The sequence below is a fragment of the Myxine glutinosa genome, chromosome 3 (assembly GCF_964187855.1).
Source record: "Myxine glutinosa chromosome 3, kmMyxGlut1.1, whole genome shotgun sequence".
In the NCBI taxonomy this organism is placed as follows: Eukaryota; Metazoa; Chordata; class Myxini; order Myxiniformes; family Myxinidae; genus Myxine; species Myxine glutinosa.
This window is the reverse complement of record NC_136263.1, coordinates 196,791,839-196,818,069: the sequence shown is the minus strand read 5'-3', so window position 1 is coordinate 196,818,069 and position 26,231 is coordinate 196,791,839. Positions and strand designations below refer to the sequence as shown.

Below are 26,231 nucleotides of genomic sequence, written 5' to 3'. Positions count from 1 at the left end.
GAGAAGAGGGTTGGGGGAGGAAGAGGGTTGGGGGGAGGAAGAGGGTTAGGGGGAGGAAGAGGGTTGGGGGGAGGAAGAGGGTTGGGGGGGAGGAAGAGGGTTGGGGGGAGGAAGAGGGTTGGGGGGAGGAAGATGGGGGGGAGGAAGAGGGTTGGGGGGAGGTAGAGGGTTGGGGGGAGGAAGAGGGTTGGGGGGGAGGAAGAGGGTTGGGGGGGAGGAAGAGGGTTGGGGGGAGGAAGAGGGTTGGGGGAGAAGAGGGTTGGGGGAGGAGAGGGTTGGGGGAGGAAGAGGGTTGGGGGGAGGAAGAGGGTTGGGGGGAGGAAGAGGGTTGGGGGGAGGAAGAGGGTTGGGGGGAGGAGAGGGTTGGGGGAGGAAGAGGGTTGGGGGGAGGAGAGGGTTGGGGGAGGAAGAGGGTTGGGGTGAGGAAGAGGGTTGGGGGGGGAAGAGGGTTGGGGGGGGAAGAGGGTTGGGGGGGGGGAGGAGGAGGGGTTGGGGCGGGGAGAAGATGGGGGGGGGGGGAGAAGATGGGGGGGAGAAGATGGGGGTGGAGAAGATTGGGGGGGGAGGAAGATGGGGGGGGAGATGATGGGGGGGTGATGATGGGGGGGGAGAGATTGGGGGGGAGAAGATGGGGGGGAAGATGTGGGGGGGGAGAAGATGGGGGGGGGAAGTTGGGGGGGAAGAAGATGGGGGGGAGAAGATGGGGGGGATGAAGATGGGGGGGAGAGTTGGGGGGGGAGTTGGGGGGGTTGATGTGGGGGGGGGTGTTGATGGGGGGGGAGAAGATGGGGGGGGAGATGTGGGGGGGGGAAGATGTGGGGGGGTGGGGGAGAGTTGGGGGGGGAGTTGTGGGGGGAGATGTGGGGGGGGGGAGTTGTGGGGGGGGTGTTGGGGGGGGAGTGGTGGGGGGGGGAGATGGGGGGGGGGAGGTTGTGGGGGGGTGAGATGGGGGGGGGAGTAGGGGGGGGGGAGTTTGGGGGGGGGAGTTGTTGGGGGGGGAGTTGATAGTGGGGGGGGAGAAGATAGGGGGGGAGATGATAGCGGGGGGAGAGATAGGGGGGGAGTAGATAGGGGGGGGAGATGGGGGGGGAGTAGGGGGGGAGAAGATAGGGGGGGAGAATGGGGGGAGAATGGGGGGGAGTGGGGGAGAGGGTGGGAGGGAGGGAGGGTGGGGAGGGGGGGAGAGGGGGAGAGGGTGGGGAGGGCGGGGGAGAGATGGGGGGGGGGGGAAGAGGGTGGGGAGGGGGGGGGGAAGAGGGTGGGGAGGGGGGGGGAAGAGGGTGGGGAGGGGGGGGGGGAAGAGGGTGGGGAGGGGGGGGGGAAGAGGGTGGGGAGGGGGGTGGGTGATGGTGGTTTTTGAGTGAAGGTGGTTGGATATAAAACACCAACTACAAACAATCCTTGACGAGACCCTCTCACAAATACCACTCAGCAGAGATGTACACAAACCCATCCATCCATACTCTATATATTTACAGGTGCGGCCAATACACCTGTACCGTGCACGACGCCGGGGTCGTGCGGGTCCCTCCGTCACGACTGTCCCCCGAGCACATGGAAGCCGCTGGTAAAGGATATCACCGAACACGAGGTGTCCCTTTCCGCAGGAGCAAACGCTGATGTTAACATCACACAGGGAGTCGAGCGGAGAAGCGCTTCCCTCCTGCTTCACCAGGTCCTTATCAAAGAAGAGGAACCGCCGCCACTGCAGGAACGCCATCTCGGGCACAGCCGAGACCTCCTTGTCGAACACACGAGAGCAGCACACACACTAATTTAACCCGCTGTGAGGAATTGTAAACTGTAACAACTGTTGTCTGTTGCACACGATAACGACCACAACACCTACGGGAGGAACCGGAACCCCAGCCCCACTGTACGGACCTGAGTGTGTTCACCCTTCGTTTCCACACACCACACTTTGCCTGGTGTTTTTAGGGTTATCACACACCGCCATAACTAACGATATCGATGTGAATTGAAAAGGTTCACATTATGTCGAGCGAGTTGTTTTTATTAATTATTTCTGTGAAAAGGAGTTACAGTCGAGCTAAGGGATTTATTGCGATACACCTTAGGATTCCATGGTGAAACACTCGAGCTAAGGGATTTATTACTATACACCTTACAACTTTAGGAGCCCATGATAAAACAGCCAAACAGGAGCCAATAATGAAAAGAGGTCAGCAAATTCTCACAAATGTTTAATGAGGTAAAACCACTAGGTCCAAGGTTGGGCTGACGAGGGACAACGCGCGCGCACGAAGGAGGTACGAGGGGAGGAGCAACCGTAACAGCAACACTCAACAGCAATGGCATAACCGCCTCTCTTGTCTCCGTCCAACACATCAGAGTAAGCATTATAGTGAAGCGCGGTGCTACGCGCGCGACTGCCTTACCAAGGAGGAAGCGGACAACGCGGTTAAAACAAGTGTCTTTATTGACAAGAGGTCACTGTAGCACTGGCGCGCTCCGGCCTCCGGGCTGCGCGGCCGGTGTATATCCTGAGGCCACACCTACCCCTCGGGCGTGGCCGCCGCCCACTTGGTGCGCGGAATGATGTCACCATGCCAGTGGGCTTTCGTGTCCGCCACACGCGCCCCCCCAGAATTCCCGCGCACCTGAAGGGCCAGTTTGCGGGGCAAACGGATGACCCGGCCGAAGCGCCCTCTGGCGACCGGCGGCATCCGGGGTGCAGGGATGCCAGCTGGGATGCCCCCGGCTGTACCCGGGATGGGTGCCGGACCGGGGGGGCGGCGTGCCGGCGGTGCTGGGCGGTGCCGGGGGTCCGCCCGCCGGGGGGCGACCCCGACACGGGGGGCCGAGCCACCGGCGGTGGGTGGTCCACGTCGAGGTGGGCCGGCTTGAGTCGATCCACCGAGATGCGGTCGGGAGTACCGCCAAGGTGAAGTACCGTGAAGACGGGGAGTACCGTCACTCCAAGGTGAAGTATTTCACCCCGGTCTCCAGCACGCGGAAAGGCCCCGTTGTACGGGGGCCGCAGTGGTGTCCGGTGGGGCGTCGTGCCGGACGAAGACATACTCTGCGGTGCGAAGCTCCGGGGGCGACGTGGGTAGGCGGGTGCCCGTGGTGCGCCGTCGGCACCGGGGCGAAACTCCGGGCGGTCTCCTGCAGCGCGGAGCGCTCCTGCGCCGCGGACCAAGGTGCCGTGGGGTCGGGGAGGAACTCGCCCGGCACCCGCAGCGGTTGTCCAAAGACCAACTCCGCCACAGATGCGCGCAGGTCCTCCTTGGGCGCCGTCCGGAGGCCCAGCAGGACCCAGGGGAGCCTGTCGACCCAGCCGCCGTCGCAGAGGGTGGCCCGGAGCGGGGGAGTGACCCCGTTATGTCGGGGTCGGGGGCCTGGTCCGCCGCCATCCGGGCATAGTCGATGCCGAGGTGGACCGAGTGGGCAACGGACCGGGAAAGGCAATCCGCCACAGGGTTGTCCTTCCCCGCGACGTGCCGGATGTCCGTCGTGTATTCGGACACGGCCGAGAGGTGACGCTGCTGCCAGACCGACCACGGCTCGGCGACCTTGCCCATCGCGAACACCAGTGGCTTGTGGTCGACGAAGGCCGTGAACGCACGGCCCTCGAGCAGATGGCGGAAGTGCCTGACCGCCAGGTGGAGCCCGAGCAACTTGCGGTCGAAGGTACTGTACCGGCGTTCGGGCAGGCGAAGCTGCCGGCTGAAGAACGCCAGCGGTTGCCAAGCTCCACGCACCCATTGCTCGTGCACCGCACCCACCGCGTAGTCCGAGGCGTCGGTTGGTGAGGGCGATCGGGTGCATCGGGCGCCGGGTGCGCGAGCATGGTGGCGTTAGCCAAGGCGAACTTCGCGCCCACGAACGCCGCGTCCATCTGCTCGGTCCAGGTGACGTCACCTTTGCCCGGCTTCCCTCGGAGGGCCTCCTGCAAGGGGTGCAGGAGCTGGGCGATGCGGGGCAGGAAACGGTGGTAAAAGTTTACCATGCCCAGGAACTCCTGGAGCCCCCTGATCGTGCGGAGGTGCGGAAACCCCTTCACCGCCTCCACCTTGGCCGGTAGGGGGACGGCCCCGTGCCTGGTGACGCTGGTGCCCCAAAAAGTCGATTTCGGCGACACCGAACCGGCACTTCGCGGGGTTCACGATCAGGCCGTGCTGGCCCAGACATTCGAAGAGCGTGCGGAGATGGTGTAGGTGCTCTTCGTGGGACGCGCTTGCGACGAGGATGTCATCCAGATAGACGTAGACGAAATCCAAGTCGCGCAAGACGCTGTCCATGAGGCGCTGGAACGCCTTAGCCGCATTCTTCAAATCGAAGGGCATCCGAAGAAATTCGAAAAGAACCGAACGGCGTGATGACAGCCGTCTTCGGGATGTCCTCCGGCCTGACGGGGACCTGGTGGTAACCGCATATGAGGTCCACCTTCGAGAAGAAGGACATATTCGCCAAGCGGGCGGAAAAGTCCTGAATATGGGGGACGGGGTAGCGGTCGGGGGGTGGTGGCGTCGTTGAGACGGCAGTAGTCCCCGCACGGTCGCCATCCCCCGCCGGGCTTGCGCACGATGCCGAGCCGCTCCAGCGTAGCAAACTCCGCTTTAGCCACCGCGAGCTTCGTCGGCTCGAGGCGGCGTGCCCGGGCGTAGACCAGTGGCCCGGCGGTGGGGATGTGATGTTCCACCCCGTGCTTGACGGTCCCCGCCGAGAAGGTGGGCCTCGTGAGGGCCGGGAAACGGGCGAGGAGGCGGGTGAATTCGTCCGCTGCCGGAAGCGTGCAGATGAACCTGGCCGGAACCGAACCGCTCAGCAAGCCGCTCCGTGAGCTGCTCAATGAAGCGGGCAGCGCGCAAGCGAGCGAGAGCTGAACGTCTCAGCCTAGACAAGCCTTCTGTGCTTGACGTCGACCAACAGGCCATTGGCACAGAGGAAGTGCCATAGGCACGTCGGCAGTCACGAACGACCATCGGAAAACCTGCCGTACGAACCGCAGAGAAAGGCAACGTTTTCCGTACGTGCGAATGGGTGTACCGTTGGCAGCAAGCAGCGTGGGGCCCCGGCCCGCGGACTGCTTGTCGGACATACCGGCGGGAACGACACTCACCTGCGCTCCCGTGTCGCACAGGTAACGGCGCCCGGATAAGGTGTCCGTTATGTACAGGAGGCTGTTTAATCGGCCGGCGCTCAGTGCCACTACCGAGGGCCGGCCCGGGCGTTTCCCGACCTGCCGAATGAGCACGGCGGGCGACATTGCCGAGCCTCGTGGCCGAACCTAGTGTGGAAATGGCACCAGGTTTGCGGCGAAGCCGGAGGTCGCGGTTTCCGCGGTGGTGGTGGGCAGGGCGTGGCGGCCGCCACGAGGCGCCCCTCGGAGCAGGGGTGGGCACCCGCAGGAGGTTCAGCGGCTACGCGGTGCGTCGCGTAGTAGGGGTGGGCACCCGCAGCAGTTTCGGGCTCGGGACCCGCTACGGCCGCACCGAAACTCGCCTGCGTGTCCAAGGCCGCGTTGAACTTGTCGGCCTCGGCCGCGAGCGCGTGGGGTTCCGTTGTCGTGGAACCGGCCAACGCGAGGCGTACTCGTGCCGGCAGTTGGCATCGAAATAACGCCCGGAATAGAGCGTTCGGGGTTTCGTCGCCCATGAGCGACAGCATATGGTCCATTCGGACCGACGGTCGCATGTCACCGAGCTCGGGGAGGTCCAAGAGGCGATCGGCCCGTGCGTCCACCGTGAGGCCGAACGTGGCGAGGAGGAGACGCTTGATCGCCTCGTACCTGTCGTCGGCCGGTGGGTTCCTCAGGACCGACACGATGCGGGTGGCCGCGCCGGGCCCCGAGGGAGGCGACCACGTGGCAGTAGCGTGTCTCGTCCGCCGTGATGCGGAATTACAGTAAGCATATTATTACATATTACAGTATTAAAGTAAGCATAAATTATTAAAGTAAGCATATTAAAGTAAGCATATTAAAGTAAACATATTACCGTAAGCATACAGTATTAAAGTAAGCATAAATTATTAAAGTACGCATATTAAAGTAAGCATATTAAAGTAAGTGTGGCGGACACAAAAGCTCACTGGCATGAGGGCATCATTCCACGCACCAAGTGGGCGGCGGCCAAGCCCGAGGGGTAGGCGTGGCTGCGGGATATACACCGGGTGCGCAGCCTGGAGCGCGCCAGTGCTACAGTGAACTCTTTTAATAAAGACACTTAAACTTACCGCGTTGTCCGCTTCCTTCCTTATTGTACAAGTAAGCGCGCATAGCACCGCGCTTCATTTGGTGACCCTCTGACGTTGGATCAGCCGTCGCTGACCGACCGAATACGCCATCGCAATGGCAAACAACGTGGTTACGATCAAACTCCCCGAGTTCTGGGAGACACAACTGAAGTATGGTTCCTGCAGGCGGAAGCCCAGTTCCGACTTCGAGGCATCACGGTGGACGAGACCAGGTACTGCCACGTGGTTGCCTCCCTCGGGCCCGGCACGGCCGGCCGCGTCATGTCGGTCCTGAGGAACCCACCAGCCAACGGCAGGTATGAGCCGATTAAGCGTCTCCTCCTCGCCACGTTCGGCCTCACGGTGGACGCTCAGGCCCGACCGCCTCCTGGACCTCCCCGAGCTCGGTGACACGCGACCGACGGTCCGCATGGACCACATGCTCTCGTTGTTGGGCGACGAAACCCCGGACGCTCTATTCCGGGCGTTGTTTCGACGCCAGCTGCCGGCACGAGTCCGCCTCGCGTTCGCCGGTTCTGCGATGACGGAACCCCGAGCTCTCGCTGCCAAGGCCGACAGGTTCTTCTCGGCTTTGGACGTGCAGGTGAGTTTTGGCGCGGCCGTCGCGGGACTATCGGGGCTGATGCTGATGCTGACCCTGATGCTGATGCACCACACCTCGTGGATCTCGAGGCTGATGTGCATTTCGTGTCCGCCGCCACGCCCGCCCACCGCCGCCGCCGCGGAGAAAACCGCGGCCTCTGCCGCCTTCGCCGCAAACCTGGTGCTTTTTCCACACCAATTTCGGCCACAAGGCTTGGCAATGTCACCCGCCGTGCTCATTCGGCAGGTCGGGAAACGCCCGGGCCGGCCCCTCGGTAGTGGCACTGAGCGCCGGCCGTGCAAACAGCCTACTGTTCATCACGGACACATTATCCGGGCGCCGTTACCTGTGCGACATGGGAGCGCAGGTGAGTGTCATTCCCGCCGGTACGTCCGACAAGCAGTCCGCGGGCCGGGGCCCCGCGCTGCTTGCCGCCAACGGTACGTCCATTCGCACGTACGGAAATGCTGCCTTTCTCTGCGGTTCGGAAGGCATGTTTTCCGGTGGTCGTTCGTCACTGCCGACGTGCCTATGGCACTGCTTGGCGCGGACTTCCTCTGTGCCAATGGCCTGTTGGTCGACCGTAAAGCACAGAAGGCTTCTCCAGGCTGAGACGTTCAGCTCACTCGCGTGCGTGCTGCCCGCCTCATTGAGCAGCTCCCGGAGCGGCTCATCGAGCGGCTCGCCGAGCGGCTTGCTGAGCGGTTCGGTTCCGGCCAGGTTCATCTGTATGCTTCTGGCAGCGAACGAATTCACCCGCCTCCTCACGGGTTTTCCCAGCCCTCACGCGGCCCACCTTCTCGGCGGGGGCCGTCAAGCACGGGTGGAACACCACATCCCCACCGCCGGGCCACCGGTCTACGCTACCGGGCACGCCGCCTCGAGCCGACGAAGCTCGCCGTAGCTAAAGCGGAGTTCGCTACGCTGGAGTGTAGCTTGGTGGCGACGACGGTGGCGGACGTCGCACAGGCGTTCATCCATCCCGGGTGCAGCCGGAGGCATCCCAGCTGCCATCCCTGCACCCCGGACACCGCCGGTCGCCAGAGGGCGCTTCGGCCGGGTCATCCGTTTGCCCCGCAACTGGCCCTCCAGGTGCACGGGAATTCTGGGGGGGGGGGGGGGGGGCGTGTGGCGGACATGTAAGCTCACTGGCGTGAGGGCATCATTCCACGCACCAGTGGGTGGCGGCCACGCCCGAGGGGTAGGCGTGCCGCGGGATATACACCGGGCGCGCAGCCCGGAGCGCGCCAGTGCTACAGTGAACTCTTTTAATAAAGACACTTAAACTTACCGCGTTGTCCGCTTCCTTCTTATTGTACAAGTAAGCGTGCGTAGCACCGCGCTACATAAGCATATTACAGTAAGCATACAGTATTAAAGTAAGCAATAAATTATTAAAGTAAGCATATAAAGTAAGCATATTACCGTAAGCATACAGTGTTAAATTAAGCATATCAATGTAAGCATAAAATAGTAAAGTGAGCATATTAAAGTAAGCATACAATAGCAAAGTGAGCATATTACAGTAAGCATACTGTATTAAAGTAAGCATAAATTATTAAAGTAAGCATAAAATTATTAAAGTAAGCATATTACCGTAAGCATACAGTGTTAAATTAAGCATATCAAAGTAAGCATACAATAGTAAAGTGAGCATATTAAAGTAAGCATACAATAGCAAAGTGAGCATATTACAGTAAGCATACTGTATTAAAGTAAGCATACAGTATTAAAGTAAGCATATTAAAGTAAGCAAATTACTGTAAGCATTCAGTATTAAAGTAAGCATATCAAAGTAAGCATACAGTATTAAAGTGGGCATATTAAAGTAAGCATACAATAGTAAAGTGAGCATATTACAGGAAGCATACAATAGTAAAGTGAGCATATTACAGTAAGCATACTGTATTAAAGTAAGCATATCAAAGTATAGTCCACCAGGAAGGATTAACGCAAGCTGAAAAAATATATATATATATATATATTTTGTAATCTCGTACTTCATTATGTATTACGTACTATTGAAATGTACCTTTTAACTCTTTAGACTGCTGAGACCCCCTTCAACCTTTGAAGACCCATAAGATCCTTAAAACCCCTAAAGACGCAGAGGACCCAGAAAACCGAGAAGACCCAAAAGTCCCCGAGGACTCAAAATACCCAAATGACCCAAAAGTCCCAGAGGACCCAAAAGTCCCAGAGGACCCAAAAGACCCAGATGACCCAAAAGTCCCCTAACTCCCAAAAGACTCTGAGGACCAAAAGACCCCAATTCCAGCAGGCAGGTATGCTACAAGACGATGAAGACCAATGAAAATTTGGTCCAATAGACCAACGGGCCCCCTAGTTTTCCAAGCCTGCTACACTTTTCTCCTTTTCATTCTTCACATTTTTCATTCTTTTCCACACTTTTTCTTTTTTGCTTTCCCACCCAATGAAATGAAGTTTTAGGCTTGTTGGTGTAGCCCAGGCATGATGGGCTGAATGTCTTCCCCCTGCCTCAAATTTCCTTGTTAACTACTCACGAATGACTATTCTAAATCTCCAGGAAGCATTTGATGCAATGAATCATGACATACTGTGTGAAAGGTTTCAAGCCATGGGTATTAGATCTGTGGAATGGTTTCAATCATATCGTAACAGTTAACGTCAATAAAGCTGAATGTGAATCCCGAGAGATAACTTTTGGGGTGCCACACGGAAGTTTGTTGAGACCGTTGTTTGTGCAATATCAATGACATGTTCATACGTGTTCAACGTACACTGATGACGGTGCATTTCTGGTTTCCGATGAAGATCCCGATATTTTAAAGCTCCTTCATCATGGAATAGGAATCTTGCAGAAAGAAGTTGATCAATAACAAACTGTCATTAAATTTGGGATAAAATGAGTCAATACCTTTTGGAACTAAAATTAAATATAGTTTATAAAATTTAAAAAAAAAAATTTCTTTAAAATAAAAATTTAATTTAAAATAAAAATTTCAATTTAAAATAAAAATTATGTTCTCCCCTCTGGGCTGGTGCTCCTGCCTCATACCGAGCTCGTCTTCACGCTGTTGAAACCAAAGCGTTCAGAATCATTGGAATCTCCCGCGATGAAGCTAACTGTTACGTGGTCCTCCCGGTGACTACCTGGTCTCGGTGACCCCCGGACCGTGAGAGGAACTCCGCCAGAAAGATCTATTATTTATGCTCTTTCGTAACGCATAAATCTGAATTCCAACCAATAAGAAACCCCACACCAAGGATCCGGAATAATCAATGATATATTCCCCGAGCAATCAACAACCATCCACAATCAGCAATCAATAGTACAAAGATGTAAACTCATCTATAATAACTCTAAGATGGCCATCTTATACATTCCTCACGTGAGCCCCACTCCCGACTCCCTCCATGGTCAATGTCTCTCTCAATGTCTCTGTACTCCGGTAGTTCGATCTCCGCACGTGGGCGGTTGAACGGACCCTTCCTGACGTGCTTTCACCGGGCACGTCCCGTACCGGGAACAACGGCTGCAGCGTGCACCTCCTGGCCAAGCAAAGCGGGTACAGCAAAGCAGGCAAAGCAACACGCGGCTTGCCCAGCGCGCGCGGCCCAAGGTGCGACCCGTACGCGGCCTTGTAGATGGTGAGGCGAACTGTGCCAGCTGCTTGGTTCCGTGCACGAACCCACGGCGACTTGACGTGTCAAAGGGTAGTTACACGTCCCGGTAACTCCTCTCGCCAGACGGGCTTTTAAAGGCCGATTCTGTTACGTTGCTCAATCGATACCGCTCGCGTCCGAGCTCGGCGAGGAAGAAGAAGAATCCTCGCTTCTCCAGGACCTCGTGTCTTTTCTTCTTCTGTTTCCGGTCTCCTTTTTCCCAGAAGGGCTCCTGACCCTTTAATCACAACAACCTTTAATCGAGTCCACATTGATAAGCAAAGACCTGAATAGTAATTCACATACATTCACATAAATATGTAACACTCCCCCCCTTCAAGAAAGAAAGTTTGAACCCAGCGAAAACTTTCTTTGCCGGCCAACTTGGATAAACAAACCAGATAACCCCCCCCCCCCCCCCAACTCATCAGTTCCCCCCGGGCACAGTCATCACTTAAAAATAAAGCAACAAAATTTCACACAATCCCCTAGATTAATTCCCTCTGGACCAAGCGTCAACCACTTCTAGTTTCCCTTGAATGACGGTTAAGAGGTGGTGACCCAAAGCCCCCAAATTTAAACCTCTCTATAGCACTTTTTCGGGAGGCCCAGCGGAGTATTCCTACATGGACGCCTTAAGGAATGTGGAGTTCACGGTTAGTCCGGGGAGGAAAGTTCATTACATGGACGCCTTTAAGAACGTGGAGTTCACGGTTAGTCCGTGCAGGAAAGTTCACTACCTGGACGCCTTTAAGAACGTGGCGTTCACGGTTAGTCCGTGTAGGAGCCTCGGCTCGGCGGCTCCCCCGTATATAGTGCTTCAACTTCTCCAGACTCCTAACAGTTACGGTGGGACCCCTTGTCCCAGCCGTTACCTGACTGGCGGTCTCCTTCTCGGCCAGTGCTCTGACATTCATTCTTTCGGGAGGTGCCGTAACTCTGGGAGCCTCCATAGTAATATCGGCTGCTGCCAACCCCAAAACTCCTGCCAAGTGGTCCTCTTCTGTAGACCTCTCGACGCCTACGAAATGCCTTCCCTACTGTTATGGTCCGACCCTCCAAATCCTTACCATTCCAATTCTTCTCTGCCTCTCTGGCATCTCTGGTGCTTGCAAACGTGACAAAGCCGAACCCTCTTGACCGTTGCGTTTCCCTGTCTTTTACCACACGCACTTCCACCAGCGGCCCATATCTGTTGAAGACAGAGGTCAGAACTTCTTCCTCTGTGTTGAAGTTCAGTCCCCCTACAAATAACTTGGAACTTTTGTCGCCATCCCGAGCCGGTGGGGTGTTATTTTCCCTGCTGTGCTCTTTACCAACCCTCGGGTTACCATAAATTTGCCCCCGGGCCAAATCATTTCCGATAATCACAGATACTCCCTCTACAGGAAGCGTGGCTTGTAAACCGACGGTGACCGGTCCTGACACCAAATCGGATTCCAAATGGATGACATGAAGTGGGGCACTAACACAGCCACCGATCCCTTGTAACCGAACACTATCACCAGTTGCGGTACTCATTGACAATGGTAAAATGCCTTCAAGCATTAAGGATTGATGGGCTCCTGTGTCCCTCAAAACCCTAACCGGTCTTGGGTTAGTCAAGTCTCCCTTGAGTGAGACCAACCCCTCATAAATAAATGGTTGGTAACTCTTCTGTGGGCGATTTCTTACGTTTGCCATCGCATTCGGAGTTGTACTAGTCGGACTCCGTTCTGGGTCTTCCCTTTTCATGAGGTAACAACTGGACATCAAGTGTCCAGGTTTCTTGCAAAAAGCGCAAGTAGGCCCGGAGGGAAAACTCGTGGTCTGCCTCGGGCCCCCCGAAAAATAAGTTTGTCTTGGGCCCGCAGCCCTCTGATTTCGAACAGGTGGGGTATCCGCGTTGTCCCCATAATCTTCTCGAGGCCGCCGCCATGTATTGTCGTTCTCCGCACCTGCTGTTCCCCACCTCCCCTGCGGAGATCTAGGCGAGGAGTTAGGTTCGTGGACCCCTATCCGGTGTGTTAAGGCATAATCATCTGCCAGGGTGGCTGCATCCCACAACTTCGGTACTTTCTTTTCCTGCAGGTACACTTTGATGTCCTCGTGGACACACTGTTGAAATTCCTCCACCAGCATCAGGTCACGCAATGCTTCGAAGTCGTTCCCGACTCCTTTTGACTCACACCACCGATCAAACATATTTTCTTTCACTCTGGCAAACTCCACATGGGTCTCACTCTCCCTCTTCCTGGCATTCCTGAATTTTTGCCGGTAAGCTTCCGGAACCAACTCATAGGCTTTGAGGATGTGCTTCTTCAATACCTCATAATCTGCACATTGGTCCATTGGTAGCGCCGAATAAATCTCTTCAGCTTTTCCCACCAGCACACTTTGCACTAGTATGGTCCAGGCCTCCTCCGGCCAGTTTAACTGTCGAGCCACTTTCTCAAAGTGTGGAAAAAATTTAGCGACTTCCTTTTCACTGAAGGGTGGAACCAGCCTCACATGTATGCCCACATCCCAGGTGTTCTGGCTAGGTGTCGACCTCGTCAGCAAGGGTGGTCCCTCTCCCCGTTCTCTCATTAACTCCAGCTCCTTGAATTTAATTTCTTGCTGAAGCTCCATGTCACGTTCCTTTAATTCCCTTTCCGCTTTTCTCTCCTCTGCTTCGAGGTCCCTTGCAGCTCTCCTCTCCTCTGCTTTTCTTCCTTCTAACCTTTCCTGGAGTTCTCGTTCCATTCTCCTTTCCTCTGCTTGTTTCTCTTCTCTCCTCTCTTCTGCTTTCCTTTCTTCTTCTGCTCTTTCCTTTTCTGCTTTCCTTTCTTCTTCTGCTCTTTCCTTTTCTGCTTTCCTTTCTTCTTCTGCTAACCTTTCCTGGAGTTCTCGTTCCACTCTCCTTTCCTCTGCTTGTTTCTCTTCTCTCCTCTCTTCTGCTTTCCTTTCCTCTTCTTTTAACCTTTCCTGGAGTTCTCGTTCCACTCTCCTTTCCTCTGCTTGTTTCTCTTCTCTCCTCTCTTCTGCTTTCCTTTCTTCTTCTGCTCTTTCCTTTTCTGCTTTCTTTTCTTCTTCTTTGATCCGTTCCTGGCTCCGTAATTGCAACTCCAGTTTCCGGAGCTCAACGTCTTCTGGTTCTTCGGGTAGCCACTGCCAGGCTAACTCGTCCCATGTTCCTAATCCCACCATAGACTGTATCACCGTGGTCTGCAACTCTGCCTTCCTCAAATTAGTTCGGACCTCCAAGTTAAAATGTTTGGCCAATTTCAAGAGGTCCGACTTTAGTAACGCTCGGAACTGTGCCTCACTCGGGGTTACCGCAAAGTTCTGTGCCACAAACGCCATGGTGCCTATCGTTAACACCTGTTAACCTTCACCCAAGACTTTACCCCAATTTCCCCAAACATTTACCAATTAATACTTAATTAATAAATTTTAATTAATAAAAATATTATTTTATTATTTTATACAATTTTAGATCCCGGACGTAGACCCAATTGCGAATCCGCAAATCGTAATTTGGACGAGCCCCCAATTCTGTTACGTGGTCCTCCCGGTGACTACCTGGTCTCGGTGACCCCCGGACCGTGAGAGGAACTCCGCCAGAAAGATCTATTATATTTATGCTCTTTCGTAACGCATAAATCTGAATTCCAACCAATAAGAAACCCCACACCAAGGATCCGGAATAATCAATGATATATTCCCCAAGCAATCAACAACCATCCACAATCAGCAATCAATAGTACAAAGATGTAAACTCATCTATAATAACTCTAAGATGGCCATCTTATACATTCCTCACGTGAGCCCCACTCCCGACTCCCTCCATGGTCAATGTCTCTCTCAATGTCTCCGTACTCCGGTAGTTCGATCTCCGCACGTGGGCGGTTGAACGGACCCTTCCTGACGTGCTTTCACCAGGCACGTCCCGTACCGGGAACAACGGCTGCAGCGCGCACCTCCTGGCCAAGCAAAGCAGGTACAGCAAAGCAGGCAAAGCAACACGCGGCTTGCCCAGCGCGTGCGGCCCAAGGTGCGACCCGTACGCGGCCTTGTAGACGGTGAGGCGAACTGTGCCAGCTGCTTGGTTCCGTGCACGAACCCACGGCGACTTGACGTGTCAAAGGGTAGTTACACGTCCCGGTAACTCCTCTCGCCAGACGGGCTTTTAAAGGCCGATTCTGTTACGTTGCTCAATCGATACCGCTCGCGTCCGAGCTCAGCGAGGAAGAAGAAGAATCCTCGCTTCTCCAGGACCTCGTGTCTTTTCTTCTTCCGTTTCCGGTCTCCTTTTTCCCAGAAGGGCTCCTGACCCTTTAATCACAACAATCTTTAATCGAGTCCACATTGATAAGCAAAGACCTGAATAGTAATTCACATACATTCACATAAATATGTAACACTAACTCCAAGGGCCTTTCACTCACTCACCGCAGCCAGGTTGGTGGTCTTTCCGTCTTCTACCGACTCCTCTCCGGCCTTTCGCCCCCAGCCCTCTCTGGGCTCTGTCCCCCAAATATTCCTAGAGGTCGCACAAGATCTGTCTGCAACCCTCTTCTGGTGAAATTGCCAAAATCAAGATTCTCTGCTCACCTTCACTCCTTCATTCCTCTTTTCTCCCGCCTTTGGAACAAACTCCCTCACTCCCTTCAATCCCACTCCTCCATCCAGGTCTTTAAAACAGCTGTTCACCACCATCTCTTGTCTGCCCCCATCCAAAACCTTGATCTTTTCTACCCCTGCTAATTTCACCCCAAATCCACTTTTCTGAAATCCCGACTTCTTTCTTTCCTGGAAGTTCCAGCAGTGTCCATGTGTTTTATACCTCTGCCATGCAATGCCTCCTCCCCCCAAGCCCTCTCCCTCCCACAGATCTTCCGATGTCCTTCTTCTCTGCTGTTGTACTTGTGTGCTTCCCTCTCTCTCCCCATGTTGTCTCCCGCTCCCTTCATTGTATGTTTGTGTGTCCGTTTTTTTGTGTGTGTGATTGATGTTAGCTCTTACACGAGCCTCGATATTGTACACAAATTTTTTTTTTTTTAAATAACAAAAGGTTGAGTGGATTTTCAGTTACTTGCAATGGTGAGCAGATCCAACCTGCTAACTTGGACATTAAGGAGAAATTAGTGACGTAATCCTTCGAAGGCCGAACTATTTTCCCGAATCAATGCGAACGACGTGGCTTTTTTGCAAAGTTTCGATCAAATAAACGCCCAAAGCATCGATTGTGACATCACCAATGTCAGAGTCGCAGAGTATGGTGGAAGATGGAAAGTTAAAAAAATAATTAATTCTTATTAAAATAATTCTTGCAAACCGAAGGAACAGTATTGGTTCAGAATTTTTTAGTAGCATCGCTCCCCCATGCCACTTTCTCCCATAAAGGCCAGGGATCATCAAATCCCAATCAAACCTTAGCAATGGGAATTGGAAGAGAAAATATATTTTACCGGCCCTTGGGAAAAATCCGTTCAGTTGTTATTGAATCATTGCATTTACACTTTTATTGTTAATAATACCGAAAATTGCGATAATATATAAATTACATGGAAGTGAATTTAGAAAACCCAAATGGAATTTTTAGAGGTCGTTACATGTGATGTTCTCTGAATGTGGATAATCAGTAAGGCTGTCCTAATAACTCCCAGGGAGTAGGGAATAACATAAAGCTGAGGTTTCAGTTCATGGCACTAAGAGAGACCATGAAAGTGCAGAGAAGGAAAGAGGATTCTTCGTTCTATCGTTCTCCGATCGAACGTATATGGATTCAACGTGTGTTTCACGATATATTTGGGTCACTCGTGATTTTATTTCTCATCGTGTGTCCCATTGGAAGTGTCCCATGTCAGGAAAGAGCGAAGCACGAAGTGAAAACGTTATCATCAAGAGGAGATATTGTTATTGGAGGTGCATTTGCCATTCGTCACTTCAATGCTGAACATCATTTGTCTTTTTCAACAAAACCGGTCCTTCCCGATTGTCACACGTGAGTGCACAGAGCATTTCTATTTCCATTCTCATTCATACAAACACAATGCATTTCTATCCCCATGCTTTTTGAAAGAAACAGGCGGATATTATATATACATACAGTCACGTGAAAAAGTAAGTACACCCCATGTAAAGTTTTGACTTTTTCAACATATTTCAACATACAGCTATTTGATCTTCATTTCAACAATATTGATAGATAAAGGTGATATAATATAACAAATATCATGAAACATTCACATTTTGTAGTCCATTGTATAATTTAAATAAACATAAATGCAAATTTCGCATGTGGAAAAAGTAAGTACACCCTTGGCTCTAATAGGTGGTATTGCCCCCTTTGGCAGAAACAACCTCAAGTAGGCGTTTCTTATAACTGCCTACCAGTCTCTGACATCGACTGGGAGAAATTTTTTCCCACTCCTCCATGCAGAATTATTTCAGCTGTGCGATGTTTGAGGGGTTTCTTGCATGCCCAGCTCGCTTCAAATCCCCCCACAACATCTCAATGGGATTTAGATCCGGGCTTTGACTTGGCCATTCCAGAACCCTCCATTTCTGTATTTTCAGCCATTCCTTTGTGGATTTACTGGTATGTTTAGGGTCATTGTCATGTTGCAAGGTCCACCTTCGGTTGAGCTTCAACTTTCCGACAGATGGCCTCACATTATCCTCAAGCACCCTCTGGCACAATGAAGAATTCATAGTGGATTCTATGCTGGTGATCTGCCCAGGCCCTGATGCAGCCAAGCTGCCCCAAACCATAATATTTCCACCACCATGGTTTACAGTTGGTATCAGGTTCTTGTGGTCAAATGCTGTCTTTGGTTTTCGCCAAACATGTCTTCTGGTACTGTGGCCAAATAGCTCTACCTTTGACTCATCTGTCCAGAGCACATTGTTCCAGAAGTGCTGGTCTTTGCATTGGTGTTCATTGGCAAGTTTTAGTCTTGCCCTGATGTTCTTGCTGGACAGCAAAGGTTTCCTCCTGGCACACCTCCCATGTAGATCAAATTTGTGCAGCTTCTTTCTAATGGTAGACCCGTGCACTTTGACATCAACAGTGGCAAGAGCTACCTGTAGGTCCCGTGATGACATTCTGGGGTTCTTAGAGACTTCTTTCAGCATCTTGCGGTCTGCTCTCGGGCTGAACTTGCTGGGGCGGCCTGGCCTGAACAAGTTGGCAGTTGTTTGGAATCTTCTCCACTTGTAGATGATCTTCCGGACAGTCGAATGATTGATTTCAAATTGTTTGGAGATCTTTTTAAATCCCTTCCGACTCGTAGGCATCTATAACCTTCTTTCTGAAGGCCTCAGATAGCTTTTTTGATCGAGGCATGGTGACGCCGCACACTTCAACAACAAAGAGCAAACCAAACTAAATGTCTGAGGTTTAAATAAGACAGGTTCCTCCAATATCGTCTCTAACGATGTTCTAATCATTTGCGCCTGAGCTGGTGCACCTGATTCTAATTTTAGGTATTTGAAGTAGTGATAAATGTAGGGGTGTACTTACTTTTTCCACATGCGAAATTTGCATTTATGTTTATTTAAATTATACAATGGACTACAAAATGTAAATGTAGCGAGGAGTTGGAGAGTGAGGTGCGAGGGGTTGGAGAGTGAGGAGCGAGGAGTTGGAGAGCGAGGAGCAAGGAGTTGGAGAGCGAGGAGCGAGGAGTTGGAGAGCGAGGAGCGAGGAGTTGGAGAGCGAGGAGCTAGGGGTTTGAGAGCGAGGAGCTAGGGGTTGGAGAGCGAGGAGATAGGGGTTGGAGAGCGAGGGGCTAGGGGTTGGGGAGTGAGGAGCTAGGGGTTGGAGAGTGGGGGGCTAGGGGTTGGAGAGGAGTGAGAAATTGGAGAGGAGTGAGGTGTTGAAGAGTGAGGAGCGAGGGGTTGGAGAGCGAGAGGTTGGAGAGTGAGGGGCTAGGGGTTGGAGAGTGAGGAGCTAGGGGATGGAGAGTGAAGAGCTAGAGGTTGGAGAGTGAGGAGCTAGGGGTTGGAGAGTGAGGAGCTAGGGGTTGGAGAGTGAGGAGCTAGGGGTTGGAGAGGAGCGAGAAATTGGAGAGGAGCGAGGGGTTGGAGAGCGAGGAGTTGGAGAGCGAGGAGTTGGAGAGCGTGGAGTTGGAGAGTGAGGAGCGAGGGGTTGGAGAGTGAGGAGCAAGGGGTTGGAGAGTGAGGGGTTGGAGAGTGAGGAGCGAGGATTTGGAGAGTGAGGAGCGAGGGGTTGGAGAGTGAGGAGTGAGGAGTTGGAGAGTGAGGAGTGAGGGGTTGAAGAGTGAGGAGTGAGGGGTTGGAGATTGAGGAGCGAGGGGTTGGAGAGCGAGGAGCTAGGGGTTGGAGAGCGAGGAGCTAGGGGTTGGAGAGCGAGGAGCTAGGGGTTGGGGAGTGAGGAGTGAGGGGTTGGAGAGTGAGGAGCAAGGAGTTGGAGAGTGAGGGCCAATTGGAGCGAAGAGTGAGGAGCGATTGCAGAGGAGAGTGAGGAGCGATTGGAGAGGAGAGTGAGGAGCGATTGGAGAGGAGAGTGAGGAGCGATTGGAGGGGAGTGTGAGGAATTGGAGAGGAGTGTGAGGGATTGGAGAGGGGTGTGAGGGATTGGAGAGGAGTGTGAGGAGGTATTGGAGAGGGGTGTGAGGAGGAGTGGGATTGGAGAGGCGTGAAGGTGAAGAGAGGAGAGTGTCAGGTGGAGAGGAGTGAGGCGTCACATATTATGTGAAATAAATAAATTGTGTTCATTACACCATTTCTGGATCTGATGAATTGCCAGTAACCATTTTGTAAAATTTAATGTGCAGCATCGAAATCAAGATGTCCAAATGTCACACACGTCCATGCCCGTGGGATTCCCACGGGTGAGGCACTAGTTTGTTATATTATATCACCTTTATCTATCAATATTGTTGAAATGAAGATCAAATAGCTGTATGTTGAAATATGTTGAAAAAGTCAAAACTTTACATGGGGTGTACTTACTTTTTCACGTGACTGTAAATATATATATATATATATATATATAAATATATATATATATAAAAAAAGAATATATATATTCTTTTTATTATATTATATTATATATATTATATATATTATATATTATATATATTATATGTATGTAAATATAATAGGTGCATCCAATTTCCTTTGATCATCCTTGAGATTTCTAGATTTCTATATAGATTTCTAGAACTTATATATATATTATATATATTAGGAGGAAGTTTATGGAGGCACGTCGAACGGTGTAGGTTGGTCGTTTTTTTTTTTTTTTTTTTTTTTTTTTTTTTTGTTACCATTATTATTTCTTATTTTGTGTATATGAGTGAGTGGGTGAGGGTGTTTCTTTTTTGCATTAATTAATTTTTGCATGAGTGTGTGCTTTTGTGTGTTGAGTGGTGTATGATGTAAGGGTAGGTGGTTGGTTGGTTGGTTGGTGATGGTGTTGTGTGTGTATGTGTGTGTATGGGTGTGTATGTTTGTGTATGTGTGTGTATGAATGATCTGGTGTGTTTTGTTGGTGAGTGGTGAAGGGTATAAAGGTGGGTGTTTGAGTGTTCCACCATGTTTGTTTGGTGCTGTGGATTCTGGATGTGGAGATGTTGTTGTTGTTGTTGTTGTTGTTGTTGTTGTTCGCACTGGCTGGGGGTGGGGGTATTTCCGCATCCAGGTGCAGTTGCTGCATGTGCATGTGTATGTGCCCTGCTGGCCCACCTTAGCTGACCGTATCGAGGTTGAAGGGCCGAAACGGGATGATGCCGAGGACCTCGACTGAGGACCCGGTCAGTGCAGCACACTTGTGACCAGGTGTGTTTTGAACTTATATATATATATATATATATATTATATACATATATATATATATACACAAAGAATTAAGTTAAGCACCCCCCCCCCGTTTTTTTACAACCTCGCACATTACAAGTTTGTTGTCGTCAAAACAGTGTAATATACCCATGATATTGCTATATTTTCTGGAGAAGTGATATTATGGTCACATAAAAACATAACAATCATGCCGTTTTCAATATTTTATTCAGAATAATTTAAGGTGAAATTTTTTGGGAATTTTAGGCATATTTTCACCTCAATTTAAGTATGGAGCTATAGGTCCGTCACGGACAGTGTGGATGACGTTTATGTTTTCTAACGTACAGTCATTGTTCTGAGAAGACCTCTAGCGATCTTTGCGTCAATAACGTGTGTAGGACCCACGTGATCGGATCACTGACTCAACCCTACGTCTCATAGACCCTGTAAGCCGTCGTATGCGTTGCTGTGGCAGGTTGTTCCATTCCCGATGTAATGCACGTTCCAATTCATCCAGATTGGCTATTGGAGGGACCATCTTCGCAATTTGTCGTCCCAACATGTCCCAAACGTGCTCGAGGGGGTTCAGGTTCAGGACAGGATTAGGGGGTGCTTAACCTAATTCTTTGTGTAGGGGTGCTTAACTTAATTCTTTGTGTATATATACAGACTTGGCATTTAATATGGAATGTATTTTTTTTCTTCACTTGGGTTTACTTTCTTAACTCAGTATATCAATCTGGTGAGTTTCTTTTACACTTTGGTGATTTATTTGTTAAAAGAACCATGTCACTGATTGTCTGTCGCAGCAAGAAGTCAACAACAGGATTATATCACAGGTGGCGTGGCAAAATGTACGGACAGGTGCATTTGACGATTGGCTTCACAGTCGGGTATACAAGGGTTGTTGCGTTCTGTATTAGTGGAAAACAACTGCTGCAGGTCTCCAAAAGTTATTGCCGCTTCCTCTGGAGATGGTCCGTCAACTTGGCAATGCTGTTTGTCATGGAGTGGTGGCTTTACGAAATTACGGCATGAAAGACTGTGCTATTGCTCGGCAGTATGGCATCACTCAAGGTCAGGTGTCAAAGATCCTGAAACGAAATGCTCAGAGGGGTGTCCCTACTCCAATACCGAGGCCAGGACATCCCCGCAGAACCACAAGGAGGGATGATCGCCAGCTGCACCGGTTAGTCCGCAATGGCCGTACCAAGTCAGCTAATCGGCTTAGAGCTGAGTGGCAGCAACTGACAAATGTGCCTGTATCCAGAAGGCTGGTCAACCAACGAATGGTTCAAGCAGGCTATCGTGCCAGGCGTCCCCTGAGAAAGCCACGCCTGACCAGACAACACCGCCAGCGCCGATTGCAGTGGGCCAGAGAGCACCGTCAATGGCAGCCAGGACACTGGAATCACGTGATCTTCAGTGACAAGTCTATATTTCTGGTCTATCGTCAAGATGGCCACGTCCGAGTGCGCAGACAAGTGCATGAAGCCTACAACAAGGATTGTATAGTGCCAAGAGTCCAAGCTGGAGGTGGTGGGTGACCGTTTGGGCTGCTTTTCATGCAGGGGGAAAAACTGACCTGGTTGTTCTGAATGGAAACCTGAACCAGTTCAAGCACAGGGCCATTCTGGAAGAAACATTGCTTCCATTTGCTCGTGCAGCCTTTCGAGGAAACTTTGGCTTCCAAGATGACAATGCACGGCCTCATCGTGCTCGCATGATCCAACACTTTCTTGCTGACCATGGTGTAGAGCATATGGAGTGGCCTGCCATGTCCCCGGATATGAATCCGATAGAGAACTTGTGGGCAGAACTAACGCGTCAAATCGACCACTTGGACCAGCAGCCGACCTCTGTGCGTGAATTGCAGCAGGCTACTGTCACTGCATGGCAAGCAATTCCTGTCCAAACCTTGGCAAATCTCGTGAACAGCATGCCTCAACATGTACGTGCTCTCCTGAATGCTCGTAGGCGTTACACGAAGTACTGAACTGTAATTTTACTGTCCGTAATCCCAGTCGTAATTTAACTTTTGTTTTTGTTAAAAAAAATTTTGGCTAATGTGCAAAATAAAGAGATACTTCTGGAAAACGTACAGAAGTTTAACACAGTACTGTCCATGAATTGAGTTCGATATCAGTTTACATCACTTTCAAGGATCAATTTATTTGTTTCGAAAAGTCAAATGTGGTTTTTTTTTCTTTTAAAGGTCACATTAACAAAATCTAGAATAATTTCAACATAATTCCAATGAACTTTTGGTTCTAAGACATCTTGAAAAGTAAGTTCACCCCCACAAAAAAAAATCCATATTAAATACCAAGTCTGTATATATTATATGTATGTAAATATAATAGGTGCATCCAATTTCCTTTGATCATCCTTGAGATTTCTAGCCTGGTGTTGGTTTAGCAGTTAGGGTGCCGGCTTGGGATTCGAGGATCCTGGGTTTGAATCCCGATCGATCGCTGAATTAACACCAGGGGGGTTGACTCAGCCTGTCATCCTTCCGAGGTCGGCAAATTGAGTACCAGTTCACTGGTAATTCCCTGCCTATCGCAAGAGGTGACTAACAGGGTTGGCGGCAGGAAGGGCGTCCGGCCATAAAACATTTCTTCAAAAAGGGGACCATGGTGCCCAAAAAAGGCCAACCCCTTCTCTGCAGGGAAAAATGGCCTCTAAAGGTGGCTCATCCTTGACATTTCTCTTCAACTTGATTGGAGTCCATCTGTGGCGAATTCAATTGATTGGACATGATTTAGAAAGAAACACACCTTTCTATACTGTATAAGGTCCCACAGTTGACAGCGCATGTCAGAGTAAGAACTGAATCATGAAGTCAAAGGAACTGTCCGTAGAACTGCGAGGTTAGAATTGTGAGGAGGAAGAGATCCGCGGAAGGGTTTAAAACAATTTATCGTGTTGAAAGTTCCGGACAGCACAGCGAGCTCCATAATTATGAAATGGAAAGAATATGGAACTACCCAGACTCTTCCTAGAGATGGCCGTCTGACCAAACTGAGTAAACGGAAAAGAAGGTCCTTGGTCATGAAGGTGACCAAGAACCCAATGACCACTCTGACAGAACTACAGAGTTCCTTGGCTGAGATGGGAGAACCTGCTGGAAGAACAACAATCTCTGCAGCACTTCACAAATCTCGGCTTTATGGGAGAGAGGCCAGACGGAAGCCTCTCCTCAGTGAAAGACACATGAAAGCCCGCTTGGAATTTGCAAAAAGGCACCTGAAAGACAGAGAGCATGAGGCAAAATTGTCTGTGGTCTGACAAAAATTGAACTCTTCGGCCTGAATGCGAAGCACTACATCTGGCGGAAACCAAGCACAGCTCATCACCCATCTAACACCATTCCTACAGTGAAGCATGGTCGTGGCAGCATCATGCTATGGGGATGCTTTCCAGCAGCAGGGACTGGGAGACTTGAAAGGAAAGAGGGAACAACGAATGGAGCCAAATACAGGCAAATCCTTGAGGAGAACCTGATTCAGAGTGCAACGTCCTGACCAACAAAGCCCAGACTTAAATCCCATTGAGAATTTGTGGAAAGGCTTGATGATTGCTGTTCACCGACACTCCCCATCCAACTTGATAGAGCTTGAGCAAATCCGCAAGGAATAATGGGAGAAACTCCCCAAATACAGATGTGCAAAGCTGATACAGACAAACCCAAGAAGTCTCTAAGCTGCAATCACTGCCAAAGGCGCTTCTACGAATTATTGACTCAGGGGGTTGAATACTTATGCAAATTAGATATTTTTAATTTCATTTTTAATTATTTTGTAAAACAAAATCTAAAAGAAAATTCCACTTTTACATTATGTGTTGATCAGTGACAAAAATATCTCAATTTAATCCATTTTAAATTCACACAACAAAATGTGAAAAAGTCAAGGGGTGTGAATACTTCCTGAAGGCACTGTATTAAAGTAGATAACATTCAAACTTGGGATTCCAACCTGGGCAACACGAGCCATCAATTCAGAAGAAAATGCAAAACAGGCCTACACAAAATGTTTTGTGGAAAGACCATTACTGTGTTCGAGTATTAAACATACTCACAGTTGATTAGTTCTTAACAAACTTCATTTCACATTTTTTTCATTTTTGTTTTCCTCGCCTTAGGGTTCAACCCAGAGTTTTGAATTATGTTATGGTCATGGTGTTTGCGATTGATGAGATCAACCGGGATCCCACAATTCTGCCAAACAAAACACTCGGTTATGTTATATTTGACACCTGTTTTGCCATTCCAAAGATACTTCAGATCAGTTTAGAAATCTTCCGAAATAAAATACTCTCGGATGAAGAGGCTGCGGATTCATGTACGCCTCATGCAGTCATTGGTCCATATGGCTCAGAAGTTGCGAAGTTATTCACTCATTTCCTCCAGCTGTTTTCAATCCCCGTGGTGAGTACCTGAACTCTCACAAATCTATATTTTAAAAGGAGCCGTGTCTGTCTGTCTGTCTGTCTGTCGTGTTATAACTTGAGAACGGATTAACGGATTTCAATGAAATCAACGACGGTAGATTCAGGGAACTCCCAGGAAGGTTTGTGATGCAAAAAGGAATGTGTGGGTACATGCGCACAGGTGGCGATACTGCAAATGCCAACTTGCGACGCTGGTTATATCACCACACGGAGGGCAGGATCTCCCTGGAATCCTTTTTTGTTCTTGCTCCATCGATTAGTCATCTCAGGCAGTCCATAATAGTTTCCGTTTCATCTTGAACATATATATATATATATATATATATGTATATATATATATATATATATAATTATATATACATACATACAGACACATTACTGAGACATACAGACACACTGTAGCGGTTCCCGCTGAATGTACACAATCGCCTTGCACCTGCCAGGACGCGGCCAGGGCACGATCGCCATGCCGGGCTCGTTCGGACGGGCCCAGACGCACCTCTCCTGGGCATGCCCGGACTCGCTGTTCCCGGGCACGCCCGAACCTCCCGGGCACGCCCGGGCTCGTCTTTCCCGGGCATGCCCGCTCTCGCCTTTCCAGGGCTCGCCCAGAGCGCCCGGGCACGCCCAGCCTCGACTTGCCAGGCCGCGTCCAGGACGCCCGGGCATGTCCAGACTCGCCTTTCCAGGACTCGCCCTTGACACCCGGGCATGCCCGGTCTCGGTTTTCCCGGGCAAACGCCCCGGCATAAATGTGTATATCTATATTGCTGCCCGATAAACGGGCTTTTCAGAATACCTGAGCTGTTTTGTTTCATTAAAGCAACTCGGACGAATTCCGTCTTTGGTCGCGTCAATTCTTTCGACTCGCGTTGGAGCGCAGCTCCTTCAACACCATGTTTATGGGAGCGAGACATGGGTAATGAACGTAGAGCAGCAACGAAGGCTGGAAAGGGTGGAAATGCGAATGGTTCGGTGGATGTGCGGAGTATCGTTGAGAGAGAGGAAGACAAATGATGAATTGCGAAAGATGATGGGAATCGAGCCTGTGATTGATGCTGTGAAGAGGAACAGGTTGAGATGGTTCGGTCATGTGTTGAGGAAGGATGAAAGTGACTGGTTGAGAAGAGTGATGGAAATTAATGTAGAAGGAAGTAGAGGACGGGGAAGACCGAGAAAGACTTCGCTAAAGATGGTGGAAGAAGAAATGCGGGCAAGGGGGTTAACAAGGAGAGATGCAGAAAATAGGGCAAAATGGAGAAGATTGTCATGGGGACCGCAAGGCTAACCCCCGCTCTAGCAGGGAAAATGGCCTTAAAATGCCTGTTGTTGTTGTAGACACACACGACAGGGTGGCACCAAGGTTAGTGCATTTGCCTATGGCCTAACAAACTTGGGTTCGATTCTCCACTCAATAATAATTATCTATAGAATATGTACTTCACAAGCAGGGTGTTGCATCAATGGGTACACCATTGGATGAGACGTAGATCTGGGGGTCACATCTCCCTGCATTATCCGTTGGGGTTAAAGATCCCACAGTAGAGCA

General features: G+C 50.8%; 1 protein-coding gene across 8 annotated transcripts in view; it reads right to left on the bottom strand.

Annotated features, from left to right (window-relative positions):
• Nucleotides 1–26,231, bottom strand: part of VPS11 (VPS11 core subunit of CORVET and HOPS complexes) — a 151,266-nt gene that overhangs the window by 80,456 nt on the left and 44,579 nt on the right. The window contains exons 1-2 of one of the 8 annotated variants that reach the window (XM_078774967.1): nt 1,850–1,927; nt 1,494–1,741 (exon numbers count right to left, since the gene is read on the bottom strand). In XM_078774967.1, the coding sequence (XP_078631093.1) occupies nt 1,494–1,720 (227 nt within the window). In that variant the 5' untranslated portion in view covers nt 1,721–1,741; nt 1,850–1,927. Of the gene's footprint in view, nt 1–1,493; nt 1,928–26,231 lie in introns of those variants that run through there. The other 7 variants (XM_078774962.1, XM_078774965.1, XM_078774964.1 and 4 more) reach the window with 7 other exon arrangements.